This window comes from Cynocephalus volans, chromosome 4, assembly GCF_027409185.1.
Source record: "Cynocephalus volans isolate mCynVol1 chromosome 4, mCynVol1.pri, whole genome shotgun sequence".
NCBI lineage: Eukaryota > Metazoa > Chordata > Mammalia > Dermoptera > Cynocephalidae > Cynocephalus > Cynocephalus volans.
This window is the reverse complement of record NC_084463.1, coordinates 158,465,460-158,486,207: the sequence shown is the minus strand read 5'-3', so window position 1 is coordinate 158,486,207 and position 20,748 is coordinate 158,465,460. Positions and strand designations below refer to the sequence as shown.

Here is a 20,748-nt window from a genome sequence, read left to right as displayed (position 1 = left end):
CTTTATATATAAAATCATACATGCATAGATATAGTCTGAAAAGATATAACAGAAAGCAGTAAAAGAGATCACCTCTGGGAAAGGCCAAGCAAAGGATACTCCACTCGTACTGTCTGAAGTTTTTCAGTATGTATGAGTATTACTGAATACACATATCAGTAAACATGTATTACTTTTAAAAATTAAAAATTTAAATTGAATCCAGACATTGGCCTTTAATTTAACACCAGCTTACAAATGTCCCATGTTTAAGCATCTGTCTTAGCCAAGGAATTACCATCACGTGGTACAGACCTAAGAATACCTCTCCCCATACAGAATTGTAATCCCAAGAATTCCATCCCTGCTACCAACATATACAAGAAAGACCCTACTTCTACCACTGAAACTGTCCCTCTTAACTGCTCACCACAAAGAAATCCTGTCCACCACAATGGACACACTCTGGAGCACATAAGCAGTAGCTACAGTTATCACAGTATGGCCCTCCAGACCTCTCGACCCACCCATGTATGTTGCTGCTGTCAGGCATTCATCAGAAACCAAAATAGGGCCTGCACCTATCTTTTCTGCTCACGTCTGTGTGCGTATTGGCTTATCTATAAACATAAACTCTGGCCAGTCTCTCATACTCTTAACCTTGTCCAGGTATTTCACCAAGGCCTGACAAGCATCAATGAGATCAGCTTTATCCAGAGGACTCTCAGTTTTGATATAAACTGGACATTAGCTGTAAACTATAATACACACATCATTTTAATTCTGCCCCAATTCTTACAACACCCACCTTTTCTTGGCTCAGTAATGAATTATCTTTTTCTAAAACTTGGACAAACTGTTTAAGGTTCACATTGTCTTCAGTGAGATTGTTATCCTACAAAAATGTTAAAACAGTGTTTTCAGATAACAAGAAATTTCCATTTTACAAAAAAAGCAGGCAAACTATGTAACTGTGTTTCTAATTTTTTTAGTGATATGTAAAAATTAGAAGAATTCAACATTGAACCATCTTAAAAGCCACTCATTTTAGACATTCTTATAAATCTCTATATTACATTAAAATATATACATACATTTATTTTTACTTATTTACAAAATAACTTGTAATTATGAAAAATAGAAACAACTCCTCAAATTCAACAAGAAAAATCAAAATGCACTCCTCGCTTCGGTATAGGATCTGCTTCCACTGTCTCTACACACAGAACATTTGTCAAATTAATCTTCAAAAAGATATACCTGTATTTTTCAATCATGAAACTTTTTCAATTGTGTCAATTTGTGATTTATTAACCAGCAAACATAAAATCATGGAAATAAAAGTTCTTAGGGTAAATTCACATGAATTTGTGAAAAAAAAATAAGCACCTATAATAAATCAAAATACTTTTTCTTGGTACACCAATGTCAAAACTGTCTCACTTAAAATGAGTTTACCTGGTTTAAACTATTCAGTCTCATTTCATTTTCACCAGCATCTGTAAAAACAACAAATGAACCTGACATTAAAATAATTTCAAATAACTTATGACATCCTATATTAAACTAAGAAATGCAACCCAATTAAAACAAAGTATATTTATAAGCTTAATTAACAAGTGCTAACAGTTCCAAGTGAAGCACATTTTTGTTGTTTTGTATTTCTATTTTGATTATACCAAAGAAATCATAATATGAATGCCAGCTAAAAGCCATGTTAAGGGCCGGCCCATGGCTCACTTGGGAGAGTGTGGTGCTGATAACACCAAGTCAAGTGTTACGATCCCCTTACCGGTCATCTTTTAAAAAACAAACAAAAAAACCAAAAAATTTTTTAAATCCAATTCTATGGAAAAGTATAAGAACTATGATTGTATTCTGAATGAGTCATAAGTTATCACCTTGATAAAAATACTAACAACTACATTTCAAAATGAGTTAATTAGTTTGGGTAGCAGAAAACAGCATAAGGTCTAAGACTGAAGGGAAAAAAACCTTAAAAGCAATAAATATATATTTATACCACAACAATACAATAGTATCAATTTTCTAAAGTGATTTAGACATGTCTATTGGTAAAAAGACCATTCAATCTCATAGTATAGATAGATCCATAAATAGAAGAGATTCTGGAAGAGGAACACAAAGACAGTACCATGAGTTCAGCTGAGGTAATACATTTGACATTCATTCAAAGAAATACTGAACATTTACCATGAGGCCAGGTGCTAGACCACAAGATGTAAAAATTTCGTACTTGCTCTCAAAGATCTTACAAATCAGAGGGGAAGGAAAACTAGTGAATCCATGATTTCAATACAGTGTGATACAGTGAGTACAAGGTGCTATGAGAGAAAAAAAGGCAAACACCTAATCCAGACTAGAGGAAGCCAATGGGGCCAGGGAAGTGGCAGTGCTAGGTACCTCCCAGTTGAGGTAATACCCATACTGAATCAAAATAGTAAGAGTTTTCTAAAAGAAACATGGCAACAGTCCACACAGAGAAACCAGCAAAGGCAACAGAGCAAAGACACAACACTATTGGTTTGAGAAGCTATAGAAAGTTCAATATGACTAATGCTCAGAATGTGAGGAGAATGGGAAGAGTGGAAACAAAAGAGGCAGACAGGGACCAGATCATGATGGACATTACATGTCCAATGAAGAAGTTTAGACTTCATCCTGAAGTTCACAGGGAGCCACAAAGTACTAAAAACATGGGAATGGGGGCTGGCCAGTTAGCTCAGTTAGTTAGAGCACGGTATTAGAACACCAAGGTCAAGGGTTTGGATTCTCATACTGACCAGGGGCCCAAAAAATAAATTAAAGAATTAAAACTAAATCTTCCCACATGGGAGACTACAACTGTTAAGGACTGGCTGGTTAGCTCAGTTGGTTGTCACACAGTGCTGGTAACACCAAGGTCAAGGGGTTCAGATCCCCAAACCAGTCAGCAACCAAATAAAAAAAAGGTAAAGGCAAGGGAATAACTTGCTTTTCATTTCTGAAAACTTATTCTGGCTGCAGAATGGAAAAAAAATGGATTGAAGAAGGAATCATAGAGACCAGAGAATAAAAATGGCTAATGCTTTTATCACACTATTGGCCAGACACTGTTCTAAAGAGAATGTGCAGCTAGTAACTAACTCTTATAATCCTCATTACTACTACAACCACTATAAGGAAGTTACTATTATTATCTCAACCCTGTCAGTGAAAAAACCAAGGCAAAAAGATGTTAACTAACTTGTCCCAGGTCAGCTAGCTAGCGATAGAGCTGTATTCCAACCCAGTCAGGTTCTCAACCACTATATTATCCTGCTCCACTAAGAGATCTGTTATAGTTAACATAGGCAAAAAGCAATTATGATTGGCTGAAGTAATTCCATGGCAACAAAAATGGAAAAAAGGAGAAAGTCTAGGGCAGTAGGTTTGTTTTTTAAGCAAAGAAACTCATATAGATCACCCAACATGATAGATAAATAATTTTTTTTTAAAAGAGCAGAGCTACTTCGATTGAAGCCAACTGAGAAAGAAGTCCAGAATCCCACTGCACTTTGCCTGCATGGCAGCTCCCAGGACTGATGAACCTGTGAGAAACCCTAGAGCTCCTATGGCATACAATCCCAAAATATCACTGAATCAGAGAAAAGCTAAGGAAACAACCTATGGGTCTTGCTAGGTGATGACTTCTAGCTTTCTGTTTTGGGAGACTGGAAAATGCTACCAATCACTAAGGTAGGGAAAGGAAGAGGAGGCGGAAAAGGACACGGTGGCTTTACTTTAAACTTAACTTTAGTTTGAAAATCCATCTGATATATACAGAACTGGCCATACAGATCAGGAATTCATGATAAACAACTGGTTGAGGGATACAGATGTGGGGGGTCACAGGCACACAAGGACTGGAAACCTCCAGAGCATAAATGTGTGAGTTCAAAAAGTGAGAGTTGATAGTGTGAGAGAAGGACAAAGTGCAAAATGAAATGCATCTTTTCAGCGGAAGAGTTCCCATTATGTTTTCCTGCCATGAATGCATACTGGTGTATTTCATCCAATACTATAAATATCATCTTCAGCATGGAAAATGGCAGAAGATCTATGGTTTTATTACTCAGGCCTTTGCTCGATGTAGGAGATCATTTCAAAAGGTACCAACAGATTTTGAAGAAGAAAGACTGCATTCCTTAACTGGAGGGTTTGGGCCCTGATGAGTTACAGGAAGTATTCAATATAGATTACAAGAAACAGACCTTTACCTCCTCCCAAAAATGTCAATGTACATAAACTTTTCTCAGATATCTGCATGGCCTCCTAAATCAATGAGTTACATGTAAATAAAAGGATAATGAAGGTAGGTTGAAAAACACCAAGCCAATACTTAACCATTTTTAGTAGAAAATTCCTGTCTGTGATCTATTATTAACTATGGCACTGAATCCAAACCAAGCAATTCTCAAATTATTCAAAGTTGTTTCCATGAATACTCCATTTCCAAGAAGGATTCATTTATTCAAGTGTTTAAAAACAACTAGTGTGCAATGAAATACCAGTCTGAAATAAGCTCCACACATTTTATACCAGGCAGTGCTTGCTGTAGTGTGACCACTTCTTCCACTGATGTACTCTGTGGAAGAATTCTTTCCTTTTCTGTCACACAATCACTTTGCTTCACAGCATAAGATTGCAATGTACTGCAATCCAGTTTCAAACTTTCACATTCTGAAATCATTTGTCTCTTTTCCACATTTAGTTGTTCTTGTTCTCTCCTTAAAACATCCCTGTCATTTTCTGCAGAGGATAATTTTGCATTTAGGTCTTTTATTTTAGCCTCAAGTTCTTCAATTTTCTTTGTAGATTCCATTTTTTCAGTTTGTAGAACTTGGATCATTTTTTTGCATCTCATAGATTTTAGAGTGATCAGTTCCTGTAACTCCTGAGCCACTTAAAATATAAAGTCAACGATATCAATGTTAAGAATCAAGAAGTAAATAGCTTGCTATTTACAACTAAGATTTAAGAGTTTAGAACTTGAAAAGCTTAAAAAGAAAAATTAAATTACTATACTAAATTAAGCATGTTTAAATAAATAAAAAGTTGGGGAAACATAGGATTTGAATCAACTACTAAAAAACCTACATACCTGAATTTTAGTTTGAAAGAAAGTAAAATATGACCACCAAACAATGCAAAACCAAATCTATGAATTATAACTATTTACCACAAATGCAAAAGGGCCTTTCCATTTTTGCAAAATCTTGAAAGTAGTGGTGCCATAGCAAATTTCTGGCAGACAAGCAGAGCTAGTCATTTACTCATTCTTTAGAACTTAGTGCAAATTTCTAGCAGTGTCCTGGTCTCAGAGTGCTAGAATTGTCATTTAAGTATGTCATCTAAAATGTTAAATTAATAAAACTAAGAACCTTCTTCGAAGAGGTTATTGAGTTCTTCAATTTGTTCTTGGAAGTAGCTTAATTCCTCTCGATACTGATGACGCATTTGTGTCAATTTCTGTTGATGTACATTCTGCAGTACTGACATTTCATGTTGATGGTCATTAATTTCCTGACTTCGTTTCTCTTTAAGTTCCTTAAAAAATAAAAACAAAGTTAACCATGTTTATGATCAATAAATTTACCTAAGCTATTTATTTTACTGTTGTCCAAAAGTCCATTTTATTAAAAATAATTCTCTGAATATGTCGAGGCTGAAAAAAATTTAAACACAGGCCCCAAATTAGAACAATTCTGAAAGACTACACCCTTTCCCTTCTTAGGCCTTAAAAACAGTTTTTCTACTTTTAAAGAGGGAACACCAGCAAGAAAACACTGTAACAAAAGATAAGCAAAAATATCTTTTCCTAATGACATATTCCACCAATGCCAGCTATCAACCCTCTGGCCAATCTGTATCTGTTATCCTACTATCCCCATCCTCTCACTCAGCCTTTCTATCTACCAGTCTTGATGGGAATTCCAAATTGTCAACCAACGTGCCTTGCTACCCAAGTTGAGAAGACCAGTGTCTCTCCCAGGAACCTAGATCTTGAGCTGAGTCCTCGAAAGAGAGAAATTGGTTGGACAGGAAGCTTTATGATAGCTGCCCCTTCAAGAGTCTGTCTGCTGTATCCCACTACCTAGATTCCTGACACCGTCCCTACTCCTGTGGCCAGAATGCTCATCTCTTCCTCCAGTCCTATGGATGGACTACACCAGGTCCTTCCAGTAAATCCTCTTTTCCTTTACTTGGCTAGAGATAGTTTTTGCTGCTGACCAAGAATCCTAATCTATAAATTAGCTTCTACTTCCATTCTTAATCCTGTGCACTTATTTATGTGCCAGCACTGGGCTGACAGCTTTATATTTAAACCTCAAATAAATAAATAAATATATAATATAATATAATATAAACCTCAAAACAGTCCTACAAGGTAGGTATTATGATGACATCTACTTTACTGATGATAAAACAGAAGCCTGGAAAGGTTAAGTAACTTGCCCAAAGTAACACAGATGGTAAATAGCACAATGAACATTCAAACACAGGTCAGACTTTGGAATCCACCTAAACAAGTGTTGTAATAATAATAAAAGCAGTAAGTACCAGTCAAGATGGCAGAATAGATAGTCACCAGCGTCACTCTCTCCCACAATTCAACCAATTTAGAACTATAAAAATGTAACATCAGCCAAGCTGGGGCCACTGGATCTCATGGGAAGAGGAGGAGAGACCTATGGAGTTCATGAATGTGGGAGAAACCACAATGAGAGAAAGAAAAAACTGCTCTGAGAATTTCAGGTCATCGCTGCTTTAATGCTTAAGCTGCCAAGTGCATGGAGCAGGAGCCAGCAGAAGCCACAGCTGTGCCCTTCAGATGGAGTTACTTGGAAGCAGCAGGTGGAAAGAGGGCCTTGGTGGCCCCCAGGACAGCAAGACCATTAATAGTGTTCCTGTGGACCCACACAGGAGTGAGGAGCTAGAACAGCTGAAAAATGGGAGCCATTCAGAGGCCAGTGAGTTATCGCGAGGGACCGGTGCATGGCCCATCCCATGGGAAGTGTTTGAAGCATGGGTGGTGGGGAAGACAGGCTCACCAGGAGAACACTGGGACACAGGAAGGACAGCCAATCAGCCCCCCCAATCAGCGCAGGACCACTCAGAGGAGACTGGTTGGGAATGCAGAATTGCAGGGGGTGCAGTTTGATGAAAAAACTCAGGCCCAGGTCAGAGTTTCTACACAGCCCAGGTGCACCAGGTCTCTGGAGAGCTGGAAGTACCTTTAAGGTCAACCATTAATCCCTGAGCTGCACAAAAAGCCTTCCCTAGGGAAACAGCAGCAAAGCATCAATTCAGCTCAACCACAGAGTTCAAGTACTGGTTCCCACAGGAAGTTCCCCCATTTTAGAAGTAAGCAAAGGACAAAATAATAGTTCCAGCCCAGGCACACCAGCAGTGCATTGGGGCCTGCCTGGGGACATGAGGCATGGAGACAGGGACAGGACCTCCACTCACACCCACTCACACAGCCAGTGCCTTGGGGCCCACCTGGGAACCTGAGCCTTCGAGGCAGGAACAGGACCCCACTACCACATCCAGGCATGCCACCAGCACCTCGGGGCCCACTCAGGTAACTGAGGCATGGAGAAGAGGACCGCAACCCCCACCCATAACCAGGCATACAGTGCCAGCATCTTGGGGCCCACCCAGGGACCCGGCATATGGAGCTGGGGACCGGACCCCCTCCCACAACCAGGCACACTGTGCCAGCCCCTCCGGGACTGCCCAGGGACCTGAGGCATGGAGAAGGGGACTGGGCCCCCCTCCCAAAACCAGGCACACTGTGCCAGTGCCTCGGGGCCCACCCAGTGACCTGAGACATGGAGGCGGGGACCCAAGGCATGAAGATGGGGACCAGACACTCCCCACAACCAGGCACACTGCCAGCACCAAGGAGCATGCCAAAAACATCACCTCCATGTGATGGCCCACCACAGCCACTAAAATAACCATGGCTACTGGCAAAGCAGCTGGACACCACAACCACCACACAGATGGTCCGCCAGCCCCTGGAGTGCACTGACACAAGGTGAGTCACCAACAGACATAAAGAAAGGAGGAAGATGTCTCTCTCCACAAAGCCCATTCCAGAGTGACAGAGGAAGCATCTGTACTATGATAATATTGGGGGACCTGATCACACCTGTCAGCACTGGACAGATCATCTAGGCAACAAATCAACAAAGTAACCATTATTCTTTCAGAGGGAGAGAAGAAATCTAGGGCAATTAGAGGGGGGAGGGGGAGGAAGAGGGGGATGGGGAAAGATTGGAGAAGGGGCATAAAGAATAATTAGGATTTGTAACAATATATAATATATAACAATATATAACAATATATAATAATATTGATTTCATCAACATATCTCAATATTGAACCCCAAAAATATGTATAATCAATTTTGACTCAAAAAAATTTTTTTTAAAAATAATAATAATAAAAGCAAAAACTAAAAATTCTGTATCTGACAATAATTTAGACACTGAAAACAATTCATTGACACAATAAATATATGTAACTAAGAATTATCTTAAAAGAAATATAATTGACACAAAGTAGCAATAAAGTATTTTAACAATAAAGTAAAAATAATTATTTACAATGAATAATATTAGCATTTTATGTTGTCAATAGCATTTAATCTTAAATCTTGAAACTTCAACAGCCTTGGAATTCTGTTTTAATATAGTTTTATGAGATACAGTCGAGTGTAGAGACTTATGAAATATAAACTAACTAACAAATGATTTTGGATCCCTGTGGCCAGCCACACAGAATTACACACACAAAAAAAGATTTTCGGAAGAGATTTTTATATACCTTACTTGTCATAAAAAATAGAGGATACAAAATATTAAAAAATAAACAAATATAATTTCATAACTGAGACTTTTACTAACAGGCCTGAGGCACCCTCCAGAGGCTCACTGCCCAGGGCCATCTCGGGAAGCTGCTGCCAGCACCAGCACCCTGGCTGATTTGGCTGCTGCGGCTGCTGCAGCCATCACTAAATTGACCCCAGGTGTAGCTGGACCTGCAGGTTTAGAAGAAACGTGCCGGAAGCCTTGGCGGCATATACAGGGTGTTAGGTCTGCATGTTTGCAAAATGCTAGAGCTGAGGAGGTTTGGGAGTCTCCACCCCAATTTCAGAGGATGTACGGAAAAGTCTGGGAGCCCCAGGAAGAGATCTGTCATAGGAGTAGATTCACTGCAGTGAGTCTGCTAGAGAAATGCTAAGTGGAAATGTGGGGTCAGAGTTGCAGCAGAAAAACCCCAAAAGCTCCATGCCTACTGGAGCCAGGAGAGCGGGACCACCATGGAGGCCCCAGACCTGTGGACCTACCAAAGTGGAACCCCAGCCTGGTAGAGCTGAAGTGTGGCCTGCAACCAGGAAAGCCATAGGGGCAGAGCTGCCCAAGGACTTGGGGACACAACCTGCACACCAGCATGCAGAGGACACCGAACATGGAATCAAGGTATATGATTCACCAGCTGTAAGATTTAATGCCTGCCCTGCTGGGTTGCGGACTTGTTTGGGACCTGTCACACCTTTCTTTTGGCCTATTTTTTCCTTTTCGTATGGGAATATGTACCCTTTGTTTGTCCCACCATTGTAGATAACTCGTTTTGAATTTCACAGATGGGACTTTGAACTTTGGACATTTGTGTTGAAACAAGTTAAGACTTTGGAGATGAAATGAATGTATTTGTATGTGAAAAGTACATGAGTTTGGGGGAGCCAGAGGTGGAATGTACTGGATTGAATTACGTCCCCCCAAAACTCCCTGAAGTTTGAATTGTGTCCCCCAAGTTTTATGTATTAGAAACTTAGCCCACACTGTGACTGTTAAGAGGGTGGGAAATCCTATTATGATAATAGAAAGGTGGAGCCTTGAGGAGGTGATTGGATTGTAGGACCACGCTGGAGGGAATGGATTAGAAATTGTGGTCAGGGGTGTGGTTCTGAGGGCTTTAAAAAGAAGAGGAGAGTCTGTCTTTCTCTCTGCTCTCTCTGCTTCCACCATCTTGCAATGTGAGACCCCTGGGTCACTGTCGCCACCATCAGATGGACTTTGGACTTCCCAGCCTCAGAAACTGTAAGCAATAAATTTCATTTTCTTTATAAATTACCCAGTTCCAAGTATTCTGTTATAGCAATACAAAACAGACTAATACAATACGCTTATGCTATTAATAAGATTTTAGATGTATAATAGCAACTGCAAATCAGCAATCTGACTCACCTTAATGATATTTTGCAGTTTGAAGATTTCTCTTTGATCAGAGCTATGTGTTTCTTGTGCTTTAGAAGTCTAGATCAGAAAAAGAGAATTAGAAAATAATTACACTGATTTTTTTAAAATAGGAAGTTGCAAACTAACTTTATTAACAGATTCTTTTCAAAAAAGGGGCATTTCTCAGACAGATTATGATTAATGAATGCCAAGCACCTTTTAAAGAACCTAGTACAATAGCAATACACAATAAATAAAAGGTATCATATTTGAGAATTTGTTAACTGATTGGAGAGACAATGGTTTTATAAAATAGCTAATGTTAAGAAGAAAAAATCATAGAATATTTTATTTAGCTTAACAAAATGCAAATGTGAGGATAATTGAGCAGCTTTTTAAAAGGAAATTTCTAAAATGGAAATTACCTAATATTAATGCTAATAATGATCCAAGTATAAACATTTTTTAAATGATGTTACCCAGAAGATCTCTAATCCAAGACAGAATAATTTTTGGTATGACAAGTAAATTAAAGAACTTTTGGATTCTTCTCATTCAAAGCTGTATGTTGGTCATTTATGTTTATTAACATTTCCTATATAGTATGTTAATAAACTAAAAGGTCCTCTACGGCTGAAAGAAGGAACATAGTATAATGGAAAGAACACAGGTTTTGGAGTCAAAAGATATTTTTGAATCATAACTTAATCACTGTGAAAATGGGTGTATTACTTTAACTGTTAGTTTCCTTATCTCCAAAATAGAGGTAATAAGTTTGTCACATAGTTATCAGGATAACATAATATATATTTTATAATAAATATGAAATCATCTTGTAAAGTGTAATACAAATAATTTTTATTATGCCTTGCTAGAAAATTAAGTCCTGAAATGTCCCAATTTTTTTCACCATTATATTTCAGCACAGATCTGTCATACAGTAAAACATTTAAGTTATGCTAAAGTGAACATAACGAAAACCCATCACTTCCCTTTGAAATCTTACCTAAGCAGTGTTTCTTAAAATGTGTTCCTCAGAACATCAGAATCACCTGGGGTATTTATTTGTTTGAATGTGGTTTCCAAGGCTACTAAATCAAAATCTCTGAAGACAGGCCTGAAAATCTACAATATCAAGTTCCCCAGGATATTCTTACAGATACAAAGTTTAAGAACTACTACTTTTTGGAGAAAAGATGGACAAACAAATCAACCTTTCTAAGGTTTATTTTGGGTACTGGGACTGTCTAGCAACTTGGGAAAGAGAACATTTTAATTGGGATGATTTCTCCTTTACATAACTAGATTAAATTCACAAAAAGATAGAAAAATAGTCTATTTAAATACTATGGTTTTTTCTAAACTGATGAAATTAAATCCAAGTGAACAGTGCTCCAGTTTATTCCAGGTCTCATGTCTACTGACAAACTCCATTAACTCTAATATGTAAGAAAAATAGTGTTCCTTGGGAGAAAGTTTACAGCCCAAAATAGCAAGGATTTAATTTCTAATGCATGAGACAACACAAAATAGTCTAACTTATTTTATAATCCAATTATCAGATGTCACTTTACACATACCTAGAGCTAAAAGAAACCTAAGACATCGTCTAAGCAAGCAGGATCAAACACGGTGCTTCAGACTCCTGATGTTTCCACCAGAGAAGCCTTCAGGGATTCCAGTGGAAAAGGTGCTGGTTCAATCAAAAGCAATTCAATTTTTATCTCTTTTGAGTCCTGGACTTGAAACTTTTTATTTTATTTTTTTTAATGGATCTATTTCTTTAAATTCTTTTTGGAAAATTTTTTCCAAATATTGTTCAGAAGGGAAAACTAAGGCAGAAAGAGAAAGACCACCTGACTAAAATCACTTAGAAAGAAAGTCATTGGCAGAATTAGAGTACAGATTTTCTATTTCCTAGCCCACAGTACTTTCTAATACCAAGAGCTCTCTATATGTCTATTCATATAACATCAGTATTTTTACTCACTATTTTCAAAAACTCATGAAAATTTTAGCTACCTGAGCAATATGCCTCCAATGGTCAACTTCAGACTCGAGTCTTGAAACTTCATTTGACAATCTTTTTATTTCTTGTTGTAATGAAATAACATCTCCAAAGTCCATGTTATCATCACGGAAAGCTGAGGCATGATGACCGATCCCACAACCGAATGAAGAAGATGCAGTGGTCGCTGGTATACCACCAGCTCCTGAATGTACTGACGGAGTGGCTGACTGCAGTTTCAGCAACTGATCCTGTAGAGCAATCTGTCTTGCTTTATACTGGCTGATTTCGACCTATATATTTATAATCCATGTTTTAGAGAAAGTACTTTAAAATAACAATATTAATCCTTTTATAAATTAATAATATTAAAAGGTATAATAATTTGTTTAAGATAATCAAATAATGGTACTCTGTTAACTGAACCCACGTCTTCTATAACATCCTATCCATAACATGGTTATTTAAAAAACAAACATGATCACCAGAGTGAAATCACAGATAATGTTTCAAATGCTATAAGATCAGAATTTCACTCACATGTTAACTAAAGCAATGAATTTCTCAGTTAAACGTGGGTTTGCTATCATCTATGTATGGGGTACTATAGGCAATTTCTTAGGGTTCTGTTTGTGATGATCAAACCTTAAAATGATAAGAAAATGAAACCTGTGTCAGTTGATGTATTGGATACCAAGCCAGAGCCTCAAAGAAATTATGAACACAGAATCTACCATAATGCCACATCCATTCGGAATGAAAGATTACTAAAAACACAAGTGAGTAATCTAGAGAGAACTCTCAGAAGCCTTTTACGAAAAACTCAAACTAGTCCAAAAGACACTCTGCCACAGCTAAGGAAAATGTGATACCGAAAAAACAGCCAACAAGTTACAGTATTTCTACATGAGTAACGTTAAGCAATTAGACAAACAAAAACCAAACACATTTATGCCATGTGTCATAACAAACAGGTTTTTCATATTAGAGACCCTTCCCTAAGGGAGATTTAGAGTAGTGCACAAATTTTATTCATCTTCCCCAAAATGATATGAAATAAATTGCATTTTGGGGGAATATGAACATCACAATGAGGGCAGCAAACAGATTCAGAAAAGAGCAGTTTTATACAGTCACATATTAGCTTTCATCCTAGTAAAAAGTACTGAAATACACAATTTTTTAGATGTATCTATAACACAAAAAGTTGTCCTTATACAACAGACATTTATATCAAGTTGTAGAGTTACACAGTGCAAGCTCTAATCACAAAGACACATTTGCAAACTTGAATGCTTAATGCGCTCTCTAATATCAATAGTTAAGAAGAAAATAAAAAGCCAAAGTTTCCCACAGCAGAGTTTTCAACTTTGGGGTAAGCATCAGAATCATCTATGGAGCTCCTGAAAATTAGCAGTACCAGGGCCCCTTCCCAGTACACTAAACCTGCATCTCCTGGGGGGCATAAGCATGTGTATTTTTAAGTGTCACTAATGGTTCAGCTGTAAAGCCCTGGGTAGGAGCTACTATTCTATCGTAATGTCTATAAGGCAGTGCTACTCAAAGTGTGGTCCATGGATTGACGCCATGAATGTCTGCTTCCCGTCCATAAGTACAAACATCAATGAGTAAAGTTTAAAGAGTTTTAAAGCAATTTGGCAGTAAGTGGGCTTCTAATTTTAATTTGAACTTGTAACTTTGCTTTTCTGTATTCATTTTATTTTTGAAATAATTTATCTTTATTGTATTATGAAATTATAAAATTCCCACTAGATTAAAAAATTAAGCTCTATTATTTAAAACACCTAAATATGAAGTTATGGTAGACATAAACATTTAAATCAACAAACTGAAAAACACCCAAATGATCTGCATAATAAAATGGTTAAATTCAATACAAGTATAAGTATTTATTGGACTCCACTTATGTACTAAACAGTAAAGAGAATTCAATAACAGCATGACACATGGGGACGCAGTCTACATTGTAAGGATTCGGGATAACAGTGGTTATATCAGACAATATCTATTACCAGCAGTGCAAAGAAAAGATAAGCCAATTTCAAAACACACATTTCAATCAAACTAAAAAAAAAACAAAAACATTTATAAAACAGTATAATTATATTTCATATTCTTTTTCCATGGAAAATCAAGTATATGCCAGTACTACAAATAATAACACTTGCAATCAAAAGCATTTTAAAAAGTCATTAGGAATAACCACACTGATTTAAAACAACTTAAGAAAATTTGATAAATTAAAGTTTCATAAAATCAGAAATTACAAGCAACAGATGCCTGAAGACATTTTACATAAAAACTTTCCTTCTTTTGGAAAGTAGAAATTAAAGTCCACAGAGGTCAGTTTACATAATATAAACTTAGAAAAGCTTAGAAAGTTCTTGTTAAAATGGTGTTACCAAAATGAGTCGGGAATTATTAAATTCAACATCCTTTCAATACTTTTATGGATCAAGATAGCTTGATTTATATAATAACTCTTAAAAACCTTCCTAAATACATTACAGTAAAGTGAATACGAGGTAACTGTAAAAATCTTTGCCTCTTTCTGTTGTAGTTGATGTTGGTAATTTGTAGATTGCTGCTTTATTTGAAACTCTAAGGCTTCATGCTTCTCTTGCTGAACAGTACAAAGTTTTTTCAGTCTTTCATTCTAGAAAGCAAAGAAAAAAGGATTTTCAACAAAAAGACTGTAAGTTATGTGTATGGAATTATGAAAAACATATTGCTTCATATAAAAATGATGTAAAAATATAAAAGGTCTCAGACAGAATTACGGCATTTAAAATATACTTTCAAATTACACAAGTGCATAAGCATGTTTATACAGAATATGCCTAATTCTAAACCAAAGGGGGAAAATTAACATTTTGCTCAGTTTGATTTTCTGCTAAGAAAAGCCGCTGATTGACATTTCTCCCATCTTTCTATACCCAATGTCTAGCATATAATCCATGTCTAGTAAATGAATGGACAGATTACCTGTCTGAGCTTCTGTTTTCTCCCCAAGCAGCAGAACTTTTTTAAGACATATTTTTTTAAAAAGATTTCTGGCTGAATTACAGGTAGGAGGTTAAAGCCTCACATCACCTACTTGCCTTGTTCCCCAGACGCCCTGAGGCACCTCTGAACAATCCAATTTGAAAATCACTACTGGGATTGTTTGAAAAACTACTGTTAAAAGTATACAAAATAGTCTAAATATAATTCAGTGACTCTAGACATTATACATACTCTTTTGTTTTAAGATGTTGGAAAACATGAAAAAAATTACATAACTATTATCATAACCTATTATCACTCCTTGTCATGGACATAATATGAACATAATAAGAATATAATGGGACAAGAGAAATAGACATTCAAACTCTGCAAAAAAGAATTTAAAAGTTATTAGAGATAATTTACTAAGCATTCTACTAATATATCTACACAGTTTAACAATCATGACTGAGTAAAAGGAGACTGACGGTGGGCAAGAAAGCTGCCAGAAGATGATGAATTTTTCACTTTGGGGGATGTCATCTGTTTTTTTCTTAGATTCTAGGAACTTCTGATGTCAGCAGCCATGAAAACTACGGTCTAGGAATATTTCACGAATCCCAGAGAAAACGAATGCAGTAAATCAAAGGAATAATTACAACATCCACAAACCCTAGTTTGGGACTCTAGCCCCAGAAATCTAACACAGACCTCTCTTATCTTGAAGAAGTAGTAGCAAGAAACAGGACCAATGGTCACACAACTAATTACCTTCTATTCTATTGGCTGCTTTTGCATGATTTTCTGAGAGCTGTTAACATGAAAAACATACAGAAATGAATAACACAATATACTGAAGTCAAAACCTGGTTATAAAAGTCCACTTGAGGCTTTTTAACACAAAAAAACCCCTGAAGTTATTTAACTGTGGCTAATCACTAGAACTTTGAATTTGATCAATACCTACTTGGTTGTCTGCCCTCATCTCCCCAGCCATATGAGAGTCAGAAAGGTTGAGAAAACACATAAAGGACAGATTCTCCTTATCTGGCTGAACCTGTAATATATTAAGAGTTGTCTGGGGTCATATTTTCGATCACATGGAATACATAGCAGAGGAGGCTGGGCTGAAAGGAAAAAAGAATAAATACACACGACGAAGAGCAGAGAAGAATATAAATGAGAAAAAAAGACTCCTGATGGCCTCCATTTCTAGTTGCAGCCCCTTCCTAAAGTGTGCCTACGTTTCTGCTCTTGGAGTCCAGACACACTTCTATTCTTAAAATATTTCATCCTGCTTAATGCTTGGTAAACTATCATGGTCCACTAGTACCAACCTTAATTTCTTTTTAAAGAAGTCTTATTTATAAGAATTGATATTAATGACTATTACTCTTTCTTAAAGGTCTTCCAACAAACAAAAAATTTGCCTACTTTTTAAAATAGAATAAAATTCATTCCACCGTGCAATTACCATAATGGTACATTGGATCCTTTCATAAATCTAAGAATAATCCATGGGATTGTAATGATATTGTTTTTTCTGTATCCTGAAATATTTTGCTATTTTATTATCGTAAGATTTATTTTATCATTATTTATCAACTATTCCCAACTATGCTGAAAAAGACTAAAATAATAAGAAAATGGAAAACTTACGGAATCACCTAGAAGAATCATGTAATAGTGAAATAACCATGTTTCTGTTTGCATTGCCCTAAGTATGACATCATCTTTACGAAAGTAAACAGCAGTTTGGAGATATCTTTGGAGGTTTTTTTTTTTTTTTTTTTTTTGGCTTTCATTGAACACAGTTGAAAATTCAGAATTTTTTGTTTTTCGACAAAGAAAAATAAAATGACAGAGGAAAACATTTCACAATCACTAGACAACTCTGAAGATGAATGCAAAGAGACAGAAAGAAGCACTCTAGAATCTAATGGTGAAACTGACTATAGAGGCAAAATCTCAAACAAGTCTTTAGATGGCAATATCAAAATGAAATTTTCTCAAACTCAGGAACTGATGAATGAACAATATATTTCTAAGAACAAAAAGGAAATATGATTTTCACATTAGCCATTCAATAAGAAAGTATTTTATTCTGCAATACTTTATGACAAGGACCTGAACCATCCCATTTTGCTAAATGAATATGAAACAGTATTCTTTCATTAAGTATAACATTTGTACTCCAAAATTTACTTGATTCAGTTCATTCATGGACAAATGCTGAAGGCCAGTGTGTATACAAAGATGACTAGGAGGAAACAGATGACACAGAAATGAAAATAATTCAATGGATTGATCATTCTAATTGGTGTTTATAAATATAAGAATAAAAATACTTTGTAATTATGGAGCAAAGTTGACAGCCATTGTCTGATCAACAAAATCATGAGTTCTCTCTCCCACAAATCAACCAATCTACAACTACAAAAATGCAACAACAGCCAAGGTGGGGCCACTGGAGCTCAGGGGAAGAGGAGGAGAGACCTATGGAGTTCATGAATGTGGAGAAACCACAAAGAGACAAAGAAAAAACTGCTTGGAGGATTTCGGGCCATGGCAGCCTTAAAGGCTGGAACTGCTGAGCACATGGTGCAGGAGCCAGTAGAAGCCACAGCTGTGCCCTTCCAATGGAGTTGCTTGGAGGTGGCAGAGAAGAGGGCCTTGGTGGTCCCCAGGACAGCAAGACCACTAATAGGGTACCTGTAAACCCACACAGGAGCAAGGAGCCAGAACAGCTGAAAAAGGGGAGCCGCTAAGAGGCCAGTAAGTCATTGCATGGGACCCGTGCAGGACCCATTGCACATGAAGTGTGGGTGGGGGGGATGGGCCCACCAGGAGAAAACTGGGATACAGCAAGGACAGCCAATCAGACCCCCAGTCAGCACAGGACCACTCAGAGGAGACTGGTCAGGAATGCAGAATTGCATGCGGTGCAGTTTGATGACAAGATTCAGGCCCAGATCAGAGTTTCTACACAATCCAGGTGCACTGGGTCTCTGGAGAGCCAGAAGTACCTATAAGGTCAACCATTAAAACCTGAGCTGCAAAAAAAGCCTTCCCTAGGGAAACAGCAGCAAAGCAGCAATTTAGTGCAGCAACACAGCTCAAGTACTGGTTCCCACAGGAAGTTCACCCGTTTTAGAAGTAAGCAAAGGACAAAATATTAGTTCCGGCCCAGGAACACCACCAGTGCCTTGGGGCCATCAGGGGGCCTGGGGCATGGAGCCAGAGACCATACCCCTGTCCACTACCAGGCACACCGCCAGTGCCAAGGAACACGCCAAAACCATCACCTCCATGTGGTTGGCTCACCATCGCTACCAAGGTTGCCACGAATGTGGCTAGATGCCATAACCACCACACACATGGTCCACCAGCCACTGGAATGCATTGACAGAAGGAGAGTCACCAGCAGAGACCAAAAAAAAAAAAAGAAGAGGATGCCTCTCTCCACAAAGCCCATTCCAGAATGACAGAAGAAGCATCTGCTCTATGATAATATTAGGGGACCTGAACACACCTGTCAGCATTAGATAGATCATCTAAGCAGCAAATCAACTGAGTAACCATTATTCTTTCAGAGGGAGAGAAGAAATCTAGGGTTATCAGTGGTGGGAGGGAGGAGGGAGGGGGGATAGGGAGAGACTGGACAAGAGGCATAAAGAATAAGTACAATTTGTAACAATACACATACTAGTAATATTGATTTGATCAACACACAATCCCCAAAATATGTATAATCAATTATGATTAAATTTTTTTAAAAAACATGAGCCATTAAAGTTTTCAAAACTGTCAGTTTTAATGAAACAAGTCAAGAATTAGAAGTAATGATCAAAACAAAACAAAAAATTTTAAAAAGGGGGGCAGCCCCATGGCTCACTCAGGAGAGTGCGGTGCTGGTAGCGCTGAGGCCACGGGTTTGGATCCAATATAGGGATGGCCAGTGCGCTCACTGGCTGAGCGTAGTGCAGACCACACCGTACCAAGGGTTGTGATTCCCTTACCGGTCAAAAAAAAAGAATTAGAAGTAATGATAACCTAAAGTCTACTAGGGGAGTAATTAAAATCTGGAACAAGTTTTTACAAGATAGATAGAAACATTCTCATGTATGCTTAAGAGTTAACATGTGCCATCAATATGTTTCGATAAAAAATTTAATTTTAAAAAACAACAAAAAAAGAGTTACTAAGCAGTTAACTGAATTCAAAGAACACTGCCTATTTTGTGTGTATATGTTTTAAAACCAGAAAAATATGAAATAAAAGTTTGGATTTGCTATATTTAAATTATTATTAAAATTTCTAATAAAGTTTTTCACCATTACTTTATTCATACTTCTGTAAGGTGTTTGTAAAATGACTTAATATAAAAAGATTAAAATAGTCTATTGGACCAAGACAGTAAATGTGATGACTGTTTTTCTTCGTATACAGAAGGTTAAGTTAGCTGACACTGGTTACTGTTACTTGGAACTAAAGAATCCTAACTAATTCAGTCAGCTACAAATATTAACATCTATAAGCAAATCTAATTTCCTTTGGAAAACCTCTGAAAAAGCACTGCCCTCTGTCTATATGAAAACTTACTAAATAAAATGTTCAGCCATATCTACACCTTATCCTCTTACAGCAGAAAGTCTTGAATAGATATACTGTACAGTCACATACGGGGTTAGGGTATGAAGAAAGCACATAAGGTGAGAATTATGTATAGTCAAAATTATCTTTGAAAATAAGCCCTTGGGAAGTCCAATTGTCTCTTTTCCTCTAGTATTTGAGTAGCTTATGGTACTTTGAATGAACACCAAATGAGAAATTTAGCTTGCATTTGGAGGTGTTTTATCAAAACAAATATTTCTAAACACTAGAATCATACTTACTATGGTCCAATGATAACACTATGAGAGGCATTAAAAGAACTGAGATCAATAGAAGGACAGAAGACTTCTATGTCCCTTCTCAAGCTCAATACGGAGCAGACATTCATTGAGCAGGTTAACCTTATTTATTTTTTGATCAAAATGGACACTGGTGAATTAACCAAAGCTAATGCTACTACACATACCTCTGCCCTTTAATTTTTCTGGGTGGATCTGTGCCAATGAGTGCTTTCTCAGGATTTCTTTAGGAACTGTGGGAACGATTTCCTATCTTGGCTGTACAAAGAAACTGTTTGTCACTGGAACACACCTACTTTCCTTATTAGGTAATTACTAAGGTATTGGCTAAGATCTCTAAGTGCCACCAAACTGCCATCTTGTACTGAAGCAGAATACCACTGTAGTTCTTCTTGAGAGGTCCCTCTACTTTCAAATTCCACAATCCCACCTGGATAATCTAGACCAGAGTTCAACAATGCTAGTCAGTAAATATTTTCTTATATCTAAATTCTATGTTCTCTTTTTATGGGCTTAGTTAAGAGGAAAACATGCTTACCACGGTCCTCTA

At 37.2% G+C, this 20,748-nt stretch overlaps 1 protein-coding gene across 1 annotated transcript in view; it reads right to left on the bottom strand.

Moving 5' to 3' along the window:
• The window catches only part of LOC134376677 (hexokinase-2-like), a 59,815-nt gene that overhangs the window by 36,506 nt on the left and 2,561 nt on the right, over nucleotides 1-20,748 (bottom strand). The window contains 5 exon segments of the mRNA XM_063095158.1: nucleotides 788-874; nucleotides 1,438-1,478; nucleotides 5,403-5,568; nucleotides 10,281-10,349; nucleotides 12,294-12,572. Coding sequence (XP_062951228.1) covers nucleotides 788-874; nucleotides 1,438-1,478; nucleotides 5,403-5,568; nucleotides 10,281-10,349; nucleotides 12,294-12,572 — 642 coding nt within the window.